A 17,757-nucleotide genomic window follows, 5' to 3' on the forward strand; every position below is an offset into this window, starting at 1 on the left:
ACTGACAAATCCATCTGTTCCCTACGCTTCCTCAACTTGTTAATCTCACTCCAAAACTTTTTCTTATTTTCAACAAAATTTGTTGATAACATCTAACCTACTCTCTAATTTGCTCTCTTTTTACATTGCTTCACCACTCTCTTAGCCTCTCTGTTTTTCTCCATATACTCTTCCCTCCTTGCACCACTTCTACTTTGTAAAAACTTCTCATATGCTAATTTTTTTTCTCTCTTACTACTCTCTTTACATCATCATTCCACCAATCGCTTCTCCCTCCCACACCCACTTTCCTGTAACCACAAACTTCTGCTGAACGCTCTAACACTACATTTTTAAACGTACCCAATACATCTTCAACCCCATTGACTATACTCTCACTAGCCCATCCATCCTCCAATAGTTGTATATATCTTACCCTAACTGCCTCCTCTTTTAGTTTATAAACCTTCACCTTTCTGACACTTCTATTTTCCTTGTATCCCATCTACCTTTTATTCTCAATGTAGCTACAACTAAAAAGAGATCTGATATATTAGTGGCCCCTTTATAAACATGTACATCCTGAAGTCTACTCATCAGTCTTTTAACTACCAATTCATAATCCAACAGACTTCTGTAATTACGCTCTACATCATATCTTGTACACTTATTTGTCTTCTGTTTCTTAAAATATGTATTACCTATAATTAAACCCCTTTCTATCCAAATTTCAATCATAGGGCTCCCATTGTCATTTACACCTGGCACCCCAAACTTACCTACCACACACTCTAAATATTTCTCCTACTTTAGCTTTTAGGTCCCCTACCACAATTACTCTTTCACTTGGTTGAAAGGTTCCTATACATTCACTTAACATCTCCCAAAACCTCTCTCTCTCTCTCTCTCCTCTACACTCCTCTTTTCTCCATGTGCTTACACGCTTATTATGACCCACTTCTCGCATCCAATCTTTATTTTATTCCACATAATTTTTGAATTTACACATTTCTATTCTCTCTTCTAATTACACATTTATATTCTCTATTCTCCTTCAACATTATTGTTACCCCTTCCTTAGGTCTAACTCTCTCAGATACTCATGACTTAATCCCATTTATTTCTCCCCACCGAAACTCCCCTACCCTTTTCAGCTTTGTTTCTATTAGGGCCAGGACATCCAACTTCTTTTCATTCATAACATCAGCAATTATCTCTTTCGTGTCATCTGCACTACATCCACGCACATTCAAGCATTGGAGATTTATAAAGTTTTTCTTCTCTTTTTTAGTAAATGTCTACAGGAGAAGGTGTTACTAGCCCATTGCTCCCGGCATTTTAGTCCTCATACGACACACATGGTTTACGGAGGAAAGATTCTTTTCCACTTCCCATTGGACATTAGAGGAAATAAAGAAGAACAAGAGCAATTTAGAGAAAAGAAGGAAGCCTACATGTATGTATATATATATATATATATATATATATATATATATATATATATATATATATATATATATATATATATATATATATATATATATATATATATATATGTAGTGCCGAATAGGCAGAACTTGTGATCTTGGCTTAAATAGCAACGCTCATCTTGCCATATTGGACACGTGAAAATTTGTGTATGCAATAATTTCGCCAAAATCAATCTGAACCTAACGAAAAAATATATTTCAATGTGTTTGTTTAGTATTAATTTTTTGTAAACAAATCTAAAACATATTTAGTTGGGTTAGGCTAAAATAAATTGTTCTTGTTATAATAAGGTTAAGTGAGTTTTCTAAGTTTCTTTTGGTGCAAAATTAAAAATTTTTACATTAACATTAATTAAAAAAATATCTTTAAACGTATAAGAGAAAATTATATATATATATATATATATATATATATATATATATATATATATATATATATATATATATATATATATATATATATATATATATATATATATATATATATATATATATATATATGTCGTGCCGAATAGGCAGAACTTGCGATCTTGGCTTAAATAGCAACGCTCATCTTGCCATATAGGACAAGTGAAAATTTGTGTATGCAATAATTTCGCCAAAATCATTCTGAACCTGACTTAAAAAATATATTTCAATGTGTTTGTTCAGTATTAAATTATTGTAAGCAAATCTAAAATATATTTAGTTGGGTTAGGTTAAAATAAATTGTTCTTGTTATAATAAGGTTAGGTAAGTTTTCGAAGATTCTTTTAGTGCAAAATTATAAATTTTTACATTAACATCAATGAAAAAAATATATCTTTAAACGTATAGGAGAAAATTTTAGAAAGGACTTAATTTTAAATGAGTTCTTGCTAATTGACCAGTTTTGCATATTCGGCACGACATATATATATATGTATATATATATATATATATATACACATATATATATATATATATATATATATATATATATATATATATATATATATATATATATATATATATATATATATATATAAGTAGTGCTGAAGGTGGCTCAGTGGCTCCTTCTACAGAGCGGTCTCTTCCTGAGTGGCTCCTCCTGAAAAGGGCTGCAGCTGAGTGGCTCCTTTTCCTGAGGGGCTCCCTTTCCTGAGCAGACTCTTTTTCACACCTATTTGCTAATGACCTTGACCTCGCCCTCGAGACCACCTCGCCCTCGAGACCACCTCGCCCTCGAGTCCACCCCACCGACGACCCCCACCCATGACTCCCCCACTCGCACCCCCCACCTGCCCCCGCCCTCGCGCCTGATCACCGCGCCCTCGCGCCCGCCCGCGCCCTTACGCCCGCCCGCGCCTTCTGCTGCACCTTCTGCAGCATCGTCCGGATCGCCCCCTCGATCCGAATTTTTTTCCGATTTTTTTTTTAATTTTTTTTTTGAATTTCATTTTCTTATGATCTCCTCGGATCAAATTTTTGAGGTTCCCCCTTCCCCTTTCACCCCATCCCAATTTTTTTTTGTTGAATTTCATTTTCTAATGATCTCCTCGGATCAAGTTTTTTGGATTCCCCCCTCTGCGGGTAAGCATTCAAAATGGACTCCCACTTTCACCCCAAAATATTCCTCCTCCATCTCCTTGGATCAAGGTTTTCTCGATAATACAAAGACTCCATCTCCTTGGATCAAGTTTTTCTATATAATACAAAGACTCCATCTCCTTGGATCAAGGTTTTCTCGATAATACAAAGACTCCATCTCCTCGGATCAACACCCTCTAAACCATATATTTCTCCTCCAATTCCTTGGATTCCCCCCTATGGGGGTTCGAATTTCTTATGATCTCCTCGGATCAACACCCTTCTCCCTCCCACTTTCTCCCCAAAATATTCCTCCTCCATCTCCTTGGATCAAGGTTTTCTCGATAATACCAAGACTCCATCTCCTTGGATCAAGTTTTTGGATTCCCCCCTTTGGGGGTAAGCATTCAAAATGGACTCCCACTTTCACCCCAAATATTCCTCCTCCATCTCCTTGGATCAAGGTTTTCTCTATAATACCAAGACTTCATCTCCTTGGATCAAGTTTTTGGATGCTTACCCCCTCTGGGGGTAAGCATTCAAAATGGACTCCCACTTTCACCCCAAATATTCCTCCTCTATCTCCTTGGATCAAGGTTTTCTCGATAATACCAAGACTCCATCTCCTTGGATCAAGTTTTTCTCGAAATCAAAGACTCCATCTCCTTGGATCAAGTTTTGGATTCTCCCCTCTGGGGGTAAGCATTCAAATGAACTCCTCCTATGGGGCATGGTACTTTCTCTTACTACAGGTCTAAACAAGTGTGACGTCACCCCACCTGTGTTTACTTGGCGGTCAGTGGCGTCATGTGATGACCTCACACATACAGGCTGAATCTTGTCGACTTCCCCCAATGTCAGTGACGTCACGTGATGACCGCACACACAGGCTGAATCTTGTCGAGCAGACATTAACTTAAAATGCAGGATAACACTATTTATTATACAACCAATGCATTTCGTATACAACATAGGGAAAACATTTTCACTCTTAACCCAGGATAACCCAAATAATTCCACATTTTTTCGTTAATACCCACAACAATCCACAATTTCTTTACAAAATACAACACAAGTCTAGACATTTTTCTCGTTTTAACTATTTCATCTCAGGTCACTCCCCACGAAGTAACCTTCTCTCTCTCCTTCTCCCCACCCTCCCGAACCCTCACACTCCCACCAACACCTCACAATTTTCACTCATAACCCACAATTTTTCTCGTTTTAACTATTTCATCAGAAAAAGTCACCACAACACTTACGACTTATAACCACTTTTCGATAAATTCACTAGTCACAATTTTACATATTACGAAGTTAATATGCACACACACCTCACTTTACTTTGAACACCTTCAAAACACTCTCATAAATCATTTGAATACTCACAAAAATACCTTTGAACATTTCCAAACAACACTGAAACACTTCCAAAATATCATTTTGACTACTCCCAAATACACCACTGAATACTACTAAAACACCACTGAATACAGTCAAAACACCACCAAAATCACCATAAACTAAGATCAACATTCCTCATCCACAACATCCCTAAAACATCCTTTCTTATTCATTCCGTATATCTCCTAGAGTTGTTTTATCCCCGACGGCCCATCATGACATTAGGAGCCAGAGTGTAGTAGGTGGTGTTGGAGTGGTGATGGTTGCTCTGGCTCCTACGTCGTGATGAGCCGTTGGGGTTAAAACAACTCTAGGAGATATACGGAATGAATAAGAAAGGATGTTTTAGGGATGATGTGGATGAGGAATGTGATATGCAACATAAATGCGGTATGAATATTCATACCGGAATATGTCAAGTATAGGTTTTGGTGTATGTCTTAGTTAAGATGTGTATGTCTTAGTTGGAGGTGAATGTCTTAGATTTGGTGTGTATGTCTCATGTCTTAAATTTGTGATTGAAATGTATAAGTTGTGGGTGTCTGTGTATTATTTTTTTTTTGTGATGGTGATATGTTATAGTGCTCATGTTATGTTATAGATGTTGGTGGAAGAGTCGCGGTATTTTTGTGTATGTCTTATTGTTGTGCGAATGTTTAAAAAATAAGTGTTTTCAGCGATCATTGTAGTTCTGAGATGCAAGATCTTAGATTTATGGTGATCTTGGTGACGAGTGTTGATAGATGATGGTAAACATGATATGGAATTGGTGATCGTGATTTTTGTGTGAATAATTATAAAAATGTGTGTTTTCTGTGATATTAGTGGTGGGGTCATAAAATCTGGTAATCGTCTTGGTTATAGTGTTCTTAGATATTGTGGGTACAACAGGTTGAAGCAAGGTGGGTTGGGTGTGATGTTACTAACCACCAAGTAAACACAGATGGGAGTGTGACTTCACTGGAGGTGACCTCGCCAGTCCTGTGAGGTGTGACATCGTGTGTTGGTGGTAGTGAGGTGAGTGCGCTTAGATACTGTCAAATGTGATTTTTTGTGTGAATGTTTATAAAAAATGAGTGTTTTCTGTGATATTAGTGATTTTTGAGGTAAGTGAATATGGGTGCTTGTTGTTGGTGGTTGTCTTAGATTTATGTGTGTACTAGATATGTTTTCAGTTGATGGTGATCATGTACTAAGTGTTTGCGTATTAGGTTTGTGTTCAAGTTTTTCTTTTTTTTGCGCCCATGGGGAGGGAGTTCTTGGTTATAGTGATTTGAGGGAATATCTATAAAATGGATGTTAGCTGGTGATGCTAAACTTAGATTCTGGTGATTTTGACGGTGTTTTGGTAGTATTCAGTGGTGATTTGGTAGTAATCAGCAGTGTTTTGGGAGTATTCGGAGGTGTTTGATGGTGTTTTTTGAAGGTGTTCAAATGATGTGCAGATTATTTTTTTGAAGGTGTTCTGTGGTGTTTTGGTGTTGTTCAAAGATGGTTCAAAGTTAGTCAGTGTGTTAGTTATGGTAATGTCTCATGTCATAAGTGCATGAGTTAGTTTTTTTTTTTGTGCTAATGTTGTAAAGTCTGGAGAATGAGGGAGGAGTTTGGTGGATGAGATGTAATTTCGGTTAATGAAATGTGTAAGTGTGAATGTAAATTGGTGAGTGAGTTAGACAAGATAAAATGTTATGTGATCTTAGTAAAAGTATAGATAGTTTTAGTGATCTTCGTTATGATGATGTTTTAAGAGAATGTGTACAAAAAATGTGTGATCTTAGTGGTGGGGTTATAGAATTTGGTAAACGTCTTGATTGTGGTGATCTTACATATTGGAGATATAACAGATTGAAACAAGTAACTTCCTCTCGTTAAGTTAAATGAAGTAAAAGTGGGGTGTGACGTTGCTGATTGCCAAGTAAACACAGGATGGAGTGTGATGTCGTGGGAGGTATCCCTATCTGTGCTGGTATGTGTTGGTGGTAGTGAGGGAGGGGGGGGTTGCGCTCATGTTATATAACAGTCTGAGGTGAGTGGGATCGTCTTGGTTACAGTGATTTGAGGGGATTTCTACAAAATGGGTGTTAGCTGGTGATGCTAAACTTAGTTTCTGGTGATTTTGACGGTGTTTTGGTAGTATTCAGTGGTGATTTGGGGGTGTTCGAATGATATTTTTGGAGTATTCAATGGTAATTGTTGGTGTTTTTGGTGGTGTTCAAAGTAAAGTGAGTTGTCTGTGTGTGGGAGTGTTTGTGTTAGTTTTGGTAAAATGTCTCATGTCATAAGTGTATGAGTTAGTTTTTGTGATAATGATGTAAAGTCAGGAGACTGAGGGAGTAGTATGGTGGATGAGTTGTAATTTAATGAAATATGTAAGTGTAGATAAATTAGAGATGACAAATCTTATTTGGGAGTATTCAAAATGATATTTTGGAAGTGCTTCAGTGTTGTTTGGAAATGTTCAAAGGTGTTTATGTGAGTATTCAAATGATTTATGAGTGTTCGAAGTAATCTTGGGGTTGTTCTGTAGTGAGATGATAAAGGTTGTGGATGAGAGAATATTTCTCAAGAGATATTGAGAAAAGGTGGTCTCAAATGATGATGTATGAGAGTGTTTTGAAGGTGTTCACAGTAAAGTGAGGTGTGTGTGTGTGTGTGTGTGTGTGTGTGTGTGTGTGTGTGTGTGTGTTAGGTGGTCATAGAGTTTTGTGAATATCTTGGTTACAGTGATTTTAGTAGATTTGAGATGGGTGATGAGATGCATTTGTGGATGTGAAATGTGATTTTTGTGTGTGTTCAGAAGAGGTGTGTTGGGAGATGGGGAAGTGGATGTGAAGAAATGTGGGTGAGATGGAGAGGGGTATGGGAAGGGTTGTATTAGAAATTTAATGAAATATGGGAGGGGATTTTAGTGAAAATAAAGGTAATGTGTGAATATTTTAAAAAGAAATTATAGAAGTGAAAAGTTATGATATAGTGGAAAAGAATAGAGGGTGTAGAAACATGTCGCAGTAGTTGGGTAGTGAGATGATTAGTTATTGTGAGTATAATATCAATTTATGTGGATACAAGGAGATGGGTATGGAGAGAATTTTATTAGAATTTTAGTAATGTAGGGAGGAATGTGTATTACATTTTAAGATTCAATAAAAAGAAGGGGAAAAATTTGTATCGAAAAAATTGTGAATAAATTGGTAAGTGATGAGGGTTGTGGGTATTATTGTCGAACTAGAGATATCGAAAAAGATGTTATAAGTGGGTTGTTGTTGTGACTTTTTCTGATGAAATTAGTTAAAACGAGAAAAAATTGTGGGTTGTGGGGTGTTGTGGGTTGTGGGTGTTGTGGGTGGTGGGTGTTGTCGAACTAGAGATACCGAAAAGATGTTATAAGTGGGTTGTTGTGGGTAATGTGGGTTGTGGGAGTTGTGGGTTGTGGGTGTTGTGGGATGTGGGTGTTGTGGGATGTGGGTCTTGTTGTCGAACTAGAGATATCGAAAAAGATGTTATAAGTGGGTTGATGTTGTGACTTTTTCTGATGAAATTAGTTAAAACGAGAAAAAATTGTGGGTTGTGAGTGTTGTGGGTGTTGTTGTCGAACTAGAGATACCGAAAAGATGTTGTAAGTTGTGGGTTGTTTTTGTTTGTGTTGTGGGGTGATGTGGGTTGTGGGTGTTGTGGGGTGTGGGTGATGTGAGTTGTGGGTGTTGTGGGTTGTGGGTGTTGTGGGTTATGGGTGTTGAGGTTGATGTTGTTGAACTAGAGATGCTGAAAAGTGGTTATAAGTTGTGGGTTGTTGTTGTGGGTGTTGTGGGTTGTGGGTGTTGTGGGATGTGGGTGTTGTTGTCGAACTAGAGATACCGAAAAGATGTTATAAGTGGGTTGCTGTTATGGGTTGTGGGTGTTGTGGGTTGTGGGTGTTGTGGGATGTGGGTGTTGTTGTCGAACTAGAGATACCGAAAAGATGTTATAAGTGGGTTGTTGTTGTGACTTTTTCTGATGAAATTAGTTAAAACGAGAAAAAATTGTGGGTTGTGAGTGTTGTGGGTTGTGGGTATTGTTGTCAAACTAGAGATATCAAAAAAGTTGTTATAAGTGGGTTGTTGTTGTGGGTGTTGTGGGTTGTGGGTGTTGTGGGATGTGGGTGTTGTTGTCGAACTAGAGATACCGAAAAGATGTTATAAGTGGGTTGTTGTTATGGGTTGTGGGTGTTGTGGGTTGTGGGTGTTGTGGGATGTGGGTGTTGTTGTCGAACTAGAGATACCGAAAAGATGTTATAAATGGGTTGTTGATGTGACTTTTCCTGATGAAATTAGTTAAAACGAGAAAAAATTGTGGGTTGTGGGTGTTGTGGGTTGTGGGTGTTGTTGTCGAACTAGAGATGCTGAAATGTGTTTATAAGTTGTGGGTTGTTGTTGTGCCTTTTTCTGATAAAATTAGTTAAAACGAGAAAAAAATGTGGGTTGTGGGTGATGTGGGTTGTGGGTGTTGTGGGATGTGGGTGTTGTGGGATGTGGGTGTTGTTGTCGAACTAGAGATGCTGAAAAGGGTTTATAAGTTGTGGGTTGTTGTTGTGTCTTTTTCTGATAAATTTAGTTAAAACGAGAAAAAATTGTGGGTTGTGGGATGTGGGTGTTGTGGGATGTGGGTGTTGTTAACGAACTAGAGATACCGAAAAAGAGGTGATTCTGTTATAAGTGTTCGTGTGTGTTTGGATTGTGTTCATGTTTTTTGCGCTCATGTTATATCTTAGTTGGAGGTGAGTGTACTCATAGAAATTGGTAATCGTCTTGGTTATAGTGATTTGAGAGGATTTGTGTGAAAATGGGTGTTAGTCTGTTATGTTGATCTTAGTTTATGGTGATTTTGGTGGTGTTTTGACTGTATTCAGTGGTGTTTTAGTAGTATTCAGTGGTGTATTTGGGAGTAGTCAAAATGATATTTTGGAAGTGTTTCAGTGTTGTTTGGAAATGTTCAAAGGTATTTTTGTGAGTATTCAAATGATTTATGGGAGTGTTTTGAAGGTGTTCAAAGTAAAGTGAGGTGTGTGTGCGTATTAACTTCGTAATATGTAAAATTGTGACTAGTGAATTTATCGAAAAGTGGTTATAAGTTGTAAGTGTTGTGGAGACTTTTTCTGATGAAATAGTTAAAACGAGAAAAATTGTGGGTTATGAGTGAAAATTGTGAGGTGTTGGTGGGAGTGTGAGGGTTCGGGAGGGTGGGGAGAAGGAGAGAGAGAAGGTTACTTCGTGGGGAGTGACCTGAGATGAAATTGTTAAAACGAGAAAAATGTCTAGACTTGTGTTGTATTTTGTAAAGAAATTGTGGATTGTTGTGGGTATTAACGAAAAAATGTGGAATTATTTGGGTTATCCTGGGTTAAGAGTGAAAATGTTTTCCCTATGTTGTATACGAAATGCATTGGTTGTATAATAAATAGTGTTATCCTGCATTTTAAGTTAATGTCTGCTCGACAAGATTCAGCCTGTGTGTGCGGTCATCACGTGACGTCACTGACATAGGGAGAAGTCGACAAGATTCAGCCTGTATGTGTGAGGTCATCACATGACGCCACTGACCGCCAAGTAAACACAGGTGGGGTGACGTCACAATTGTTTAGACCTGTAGTAAGAGAAAGTACCATGCCCAATAGGAGGAGTTCATTTGAATGCTTACCCCCAGAGGGGAGAATCCAAAAACTTGATCCAAGGAGATGGAGTCTTTGATTTCGAGAAAAACTTGATCCAAGGAGATGGAGTCTTGGTATTATCGAGAAAACCTTGATCCAAGGAGATAGAGGAGGAATATTTGGGGTGAAAGTGGGAGTCCATTTTGAATGCTTACCCCCAGAGGGGGTAAGCATCCAAAATCTTGATCCAAGGAGATGGAGTCTTGGTATTATCGAGAAAACCTTGATCCAAGGAGATGGAGTCTTTGTATTATCGAGAAAACCTTGATCCAAGGAGATGGAGGAGGAATATTTTGGGGTGAAAGTGGGAGTCCATTTTGAATGCTTACCCCCAGAGGGGGAAATCCAAAAAACTTGATCCGAGGAGTTCATAAGAAAATGAAATTCAAAAAAAAAAATTGGGATGGGGGTTAAAGTGGGAGGGGGAACCTCAAAAATTTGATCTGAGGAGATCATAAGAAATTGAAATTAAAAAAAAAATAAAAAAAAAATCTGAAAAAAATTCGGGGCACGGGGGCGATCCGGACGACGCTGCAGAAGGCGCAGCAAAAGGCGCGGGTGGGCGCGAGGGCGTGGGCGGGCGCGAGGGCGTGGCGGGCGGGCGAGAGGGCATGGGTGGGTGGGGGGCACGGGTGGGGGGGGTCGTGGGTGTGGTGATCTCGAGGGCGAGGTGGTCTCGAGGGCGAGGTGGTCTCGAGGGTGAGGTGGTCTCGAGGGCGAGGTCAAGGTCATTAGCATATAGGTGTGAAAAGGAGTCTGCTCAGGAAAGGGAGCTGCTCAGGAAAAGGAGCCACTCAGCTGCAGCCCTTTTCATGAGGAGCCACTCAGGAAGAGACTGCTCTGTAGAAGGAGCCACTGAGCCGCCTTCAGCACTACTTATATATATATATATATATATATATATATATATATATATATATATATATATATATATATATATATATATATATATATATATATATATATATATGTGTGTGTGTGTGTGTGTGTGTGCAAAACAACCACTCTGAAAGAATAGAGAAATTCCAAGCACTTTCGTGACTTCTCACGTTATCAAGGAACTATGAAAGTAAAGCATCCAAGGAAGCTATATAAGGGGTCTGGCCAGCACCTCACTATCAGATCCCACAACGGTTAAACACCTGACACGCGCCGACCCAACCTGGATAGGTCCTTTGCACAACTCACCCACAAACTATTCTACCCAAGAAAATTTAAAAATTATTTGTCCAGTGTATTATTAAATTCTTCCCAAATTCTATTAATTATAAATGGATCTAATTTATATAAACCAAAGGAAATATTCATATTATTGTCAAAACTGCTTTTTATGAAACAAGATTCAATTATATTCCTGTCGACCATGGACTTGCTTGATACTACTTTCTCAACTTTTTGAAAATCAATTGGATGGTTGAAATCTCTTACATGAATAAATAGAGCATTGGAATCTTGTCCAGTTCTAATGCTATATTTATGTTGTTTTAATCTTAGTTCGAGATTTTTACCAGTTTGACCGTAATAAACTTTATCGCAAATTTTACAAGGAATCTTATAGACACATCCATCAGCATTTTGTGGGGAATTCTTTATCAAAAGTTTTTTTTACTGTATCAAGATTTTTGAATACAACTTTAATATTAAAAGTCTTAAGAAGAGAAGGCATATCAACCAAGTTTTCATGGTAAGGGAGAACCAACATATTTTTAGTTGAATAAGGCTGGTTGTCCTTTTTTGGATTGTAAAAAGTATTTCTAGCAACTTTAAAAGATTTATCAATTACATTTCTTGGGTATTTTAAATCATTACCTATTTCATAAATTTTGGATATTTCCTCGTCTATGAACTCAGGACTACAAATTCGTAAAGCTCTCAAAAACATTGATAAGAAAACAGACAATTTGACTCTATCTTGATGTCTGTTATATTTCTTTCAGCAATGAATGTGCTTGGCTCAAATCTTCTTTGTTTCAAAGCAGTTTTATTTAACTTTGTTTCTCCTTTAATATTAAGTAACAGAAAGTGAGAATCATACCTAATTCATCGAGGAATAACTGGACGAAGTGATTGAAGGTGTTGTTGTAGCCATGTAGCTTGATGAATTGGTAGTAGTAGGAGACGCACACGTCACGAGGATCCCGGCACACATACACTGTCTGATGGTGTACAACACTGTCAGTTCCTGCACTACCTTCACAACCAACGCTATGCTTAGTACCTGAACTACATAACTAGTGCCCACACCATCATCAGTGGTCACAACACCATCATCAGTGGTCACAACACCATCATCAGTGGTCACAACACCATCATCAGTGGTCACAACACCATCATCAGTGGTCACAACACCATCATCAGTGGTCACAACACCATCATCAGTGGTCACAACACCATCATCAGTGGTCACAATACCATCATCAGTGGTCACAACACCATCATCAGTGGTCACAATACCATCATCAGTGGTCACAACACCATCATCAGTGGTCACAACACCATCATCAGTGGTCACAACACCATCATCAGTGGTCACAACACCATCATCAGTGGTCACAATACCATCATCAGTGGTCACAACACCATCATCAGTGGTCACAACACCATCATCAGTGGTCACAACACCATCATCAGTGGTCACACCATCATCAGTGGTCACAATACCATCATCAGTGGTCACAACACCATCATCAGTGGTCACAACACCATCATCAGTGGTCACAACACCATCATCAGTGGTCACAACACCATCATCAGTGGTCACAACACCATCATCAGTGGTCACAACATCATAATATCGGCACCACTTTTATGTTTGCCATATATATATGTGTGTGTCATAAGCAGAATCGTCCACTTTGGAGTATTTAACAAGGGTTCACTTTGCCGAATCAGGCGACTGAAAATTTGCTTTTTGCCGCAAATCAGCAGATATTAATCTAAGAATAAAAAAAAATGCACCTCATAGTTTTAATGTAATATTAAATATATTTTGGGTGGGTATTGATATAAATTGCAGAATTTAGCTAAAAAAAATTATATTAATATTAGGAAGGCTAGATGAGGTTCTAAGTTAGGTTTGGTCCAAATATAAAAACCATTATATCATATTCATGAAAAAAGGTAGTTATCAATTTGTAAAATAAAATGGAAAATTTTAATCTTAAAAGGAGTTTGGCCTATTCGGTAACATCGGCATATTTAGTACGACACATATATGTGTGTGTCTGTGTGTGTGTGTATATATATATATATATATATATATATATATATATATATATATATATATATATATATATATATATATATATATATATATATATATATATATATATGTATATACATATATATATATGTATATATATATATATATATATATATATATATATATATATATATATATATATATATATATATATATATATATATATATATATGTATATATATATATATATGTCGTGCCGAATATGTAAAACTGGTCAATTAGCAATAACTCATTTAAAATTAAGTTCTTTCTAAAATTTCCTCTTATACGTTTAAAGATATATTTTTTTTTCATTAATGTTGATGTAAAAATTTATAATTTTGCACCAAAAAGAACTTAAAAAACTTACCTAACCTTATTGTAACAAAAACAATTTATTTTAGCCTGTGAGGGAAAAGTTCAATAGATAGGAGTAGCGAGGGAATATATAGTAACAATAGTTTCATTGCCGGCTACTTGTTAAGGTAGGGTAAGTCCAGCTCCCGCTATTCCCACCTTTTCTCCCCCACCCCTAAAGTTATAGTTTGATTGCCGGCTGCTTGTTAACGTAGGGTCAGTCTGGCTCCCACTATCCCTTCCCCTCCCTCTTCCCCCCCCCCCGAAAGGTGACGTGTGGGGCTCTGGTTAAACAGTAAATCACTCGACTCACAGCTCCCAACACTACTCTTGGATGACAGAGAGGGTCACCTGTCAATCAACGAAAGAAACTGAAGGAGACGGACTAACGTCCTGGAGACGTCCCATATTGGATTTACTTGCCTGTGCACTTGTATGAAGAATCAGGACATAACCCATCATTACAGCAGTCAAGAACCTGATCTCCTGTCATCGGGAAAGATTACTTTCGGCCACTAGAATGAGCCAGTGGGTTGTCACCAACAACTGCGACCCCCCCCCCACATCATCAGCAACGGCTTCTATTGCAACAATACGCAGTGTCACCAACACCAGACACCCAAGTTTTTAGCGTTGAATTCAGATATCATTTACATTTTTAATTTTTAATTTTCTTTCATGTAGGATCAGTATTTCATATTTAAGTGTTCTATATTTCATATTTCCTAAATAATAAAGTGTTTATATTTGTCAGTTTTTGTTCTTTTTCTATTCATTAATTTTCCTGAGGAGGAGCCAGCCTTAGTAATACTGACCGAAGTTGTTACAGGGCTGAGTAAGCCTTCACAAGTGGCGACCTTGCCAGGATCAACTCAACTGAATCAAGATTCAATTCCATCTCGAATCTACCATTGGAACTTCAACGCCGCATACCACAGATGGTTACCACCAGCCAGGAGTAATCATTCTCTATGGTAGGACTACAGTACAGGTATTTAAAAGATTTGGTGACTGTTATAGTCTCAATTTATTGTAAGTCAAGTCAGGCAGGATATAATATTTAATTCTGCCACGTTTTTGTGTGAGCTTGAAACACATTGGAGGATTAGACCCGAGATTTTCCAGTGACAATTTGTTTCATTGAGCTCTTTATTATATTAAGGGAACTGTCATAGGACACTCTTGATTTGTTGGTGAGAAGATTGGATGGTCAAGGGACCCCATTCTACTTACTGTTTGCTCGGAGCCAGCATAGAACCCTTCGTTTTCATTAATACATATGGTTTAATTAAAGTAGGGATCGAGCCCTCTGATTTATTTACAGTTCGAGCGGAGCAGGAATTGAACCCTCCGTTTTCTTTAATACCCGTTTCATTTCCCCTGGTAGTTTAAGTTATTCTTGCAAATATGGAGGAATACCAGTTTTGGATGAATGCTGGAAATAAGTTAGGAATAACAGAGAAAAATTTAGAATCTTTCATTAGTGCTAAAATCCAGGAAAGAATTGAAAAGGAGAGAGAGAGAATCGAAAGAGAAGAGGAAAAGGAGAGATTGAGAATCGAAAGAGAAGACAAAAAAGAGCGTGATAGACTTGATCGTGAGGAAAGAGCTAAAGTACGTGAGGAACAAGTTAAATTAAGGGAACTTGAGGAAAGAGCAAAGGATAGAGAATATGAGTTAAGGGAGAGAGAAAAGAATCGCGAGCTCGAACAAGCTCGCCTTGAATTAGAGAATAAAAAGTTAACTTTCTCACAACAGCAATTAGATGAAGGAGTAATGGAACAACGTGCAGCTAGTGCACATATTCCAGCACCTAATTTACCTCTCTTCACAGAGGGGGAAGACATAACTTCATACATTATCAGGTTTGAAAATACCGCTACCCTCTGTGAATGGCCTGCTGACACCTGGGCTACCAGGTTAGGAATGTTATTTTCTGGTTCAGCTTTGAATATATATGCAACTTTGTCGCAGGATATCATATGTAATTATAACCTACTGAAGAAGGCAATCCTTAAAGCATATCAGAAAACCACTAATTCTTACAGGAAAGATTTCAGGTATGCCACCTTACAGCCTGGCCAGAACTTTCAGCAGTTACAGGTAACACTCTTTCGTTTGTTCGACTTTTGGATAGAGAGTTCAGGAATTGATCGCAGTTATTAATCTTTTAGAGACTTCATGGTTGCTGACCAGTTCCTCACAGCTCTTCCCCATCAGATACGAACATTCATCAGAGAACGTAACCTGATTAAAGCTGAGGAAGTTGCTGAGGCTGCTGACCTGTATGCTGAGGCTCACAATTCCTATAAAGACCTAAAGGGATCGAACCCTAAGGGTAAGGGTTCATCAGACCTTAAGAAATCAAAGCCTCTAGTGGAAAGTAAAAGGACTTCTTTTATTCCTGTTTGTCATTTGTGTGGTGTTAAGGGACATAAACGTCCAGATTGTCCTTCTAAGAAGGTCCAAAAAGTTGGAAGATGTTTTAAAGACTGTAATGACCAAGCACCCTTCTGTTCAGGAACAGTTAATGGACTTAATGTATCTACCATTTTACGAGACACTGGATGCACATGTATAGTCATTTCTGATAAGCTGTTCCCTAATCTTAAAGAAACTCATTCCTCTGCTATACTTTCAGACTACTTGGGCCGTACAGACACTTTTCCTACCATCCATTGTTACATTAGGTCTAAATGGTTCACAGGTTGGTCTGAAGCCGTACTAGCTCCCATCACTTCTTGCTCCGTACTAATAGGTAATGTAAAAGGTGCCATTCTTCCTTTTGAGGTTGACCTTTCATCACCAAAGATGGATATAAGTGTTTCAGATCCTCTTCCTGTAGAGTCAGAGAAACCCCTCGAAAGTTCAGACGAGACAATGTCTCGCAATATTCATGTGGGATTAAAAACCAGTGATGCTACTCTCGAAAGCGAGGAAGTAGGATCACCGGTTCACTTGTTAGATCAAAGTGAAGATATCACCTCCGATACTATAAATGTCTTGACTAGGGCTCAGACCAAAGCCCAGGCTTCTCCTACTGTCCATCCTTTGATTTTCCCTGACTTTAAGCCTTTAGACATATCGAAGGACTCCTTTGTCAAGTTACAACGTAATTGCCCTTCTCTTCAGAATTGCCATAATGCCGCTAAACAAAATCAAGTTATCCAAAGGAAAAACTTTTCATATAAATTTGAATATATAAAAGGTATCTTGAACAAGTCAGTATTCAAATTAAATTCAGATGAGACAGACTATTCCATCTTAGTTGTTCCAAGTCAATGCAGAGAGACTGTTCTTAAAATGGCTCATGACCTGCCAGTGGCCGGACATTTCTCGCATCGTAAAATCTTCAATAAAATTAGGGAAACCTATTTTTGGCCAAAAATGTCCTCAGATGTCACTACCTATTGTAGATCGTGTAAAGTTTGCCAACTGTCATCCTCCCGAGGTACCAGGCGAGTACCTATGGTCAAAATGCCAGTCTTTACGGTACCTTTTGAAAGAGTAGCTATTGACATCGTTGGTCCTTTATCTCCACTTTCATCTGGGGGACATAGATATATATTAAAATTAGTTGATTATGCTTCGAGTTTCCCTGAAGCCGTTCCCTTAAAGACCATAACTACTACAGAGGTGGCTGAAGCCCTTTTGTCCATCTCCAGAGTGGGCATCCCTAGAGAAATTTTGTCTGACCGTGGGACACAATTCACATCTGACTTAATGCAACATCTATACCAACTTTTGGGAGTGAAGCCTCTCTTCACCACACACCTATCATCCCAGCTGTAATGGGAGGATTGAGCGCCAGCATTCTGTTCTCAAATCCATTTTAAAGAAACTTTGCTCCCTTAAACCTAAGGAGTGGCATCGTTACCTACCCTGTGTTTTGTTTGCCATGAGGGAAGTTCCCAGTGACTCTTTTTTTTTTTTTTTTTTTTTACACAGGGTTTGACAAGGTTAAGGATCCCTAGCTTTATTGACAGCTATTTACAGGTTAAGGATTCCTAACTTTATTGGCAAGCTAAGAGCTGTTACCTACATCAGCTCAT

General features: G+C 38.1%; 1 protein-coding gene across 1 annotated transcript in view; it reads right to left on the reverse strand.

The window, feature by feature from the left end:
- The window catches only part of LOC128689503 (luciferin sulfotransferase), a 438,093-nt gene that overhangs the window by 34,890 nt on the left and 385,446 nt on the right, over window positions 1–17,757 (reverse strand). The window contains exon 5 of the mRNA XM_070086450.1: window positions 12,143–12,263. Coding sequence (XP_069942551.1) covers window positions 12,143–12,263 — 121 coding nt within the window. The remainder of the gene's footprint in view (window positions 1–12,142; window positions 12,264–17,757) is intronic.

Source organism: Cherax quadricarinatus, chromosome 18 (assembly GCF_038502225.1).
Source record: "Cherax quadricarinatus isolate ZL_2023a chromosome 18, ASM3850222v1, whole genome shotgun sequence".
Classification (NCBI taxonomy): domain Eukaryota; kingdom Metazoa; phylum Arthropoda; class Malacostraca; order Decapoda; family Parastacidae; genus Cherax; species Cherax quadricarinatus.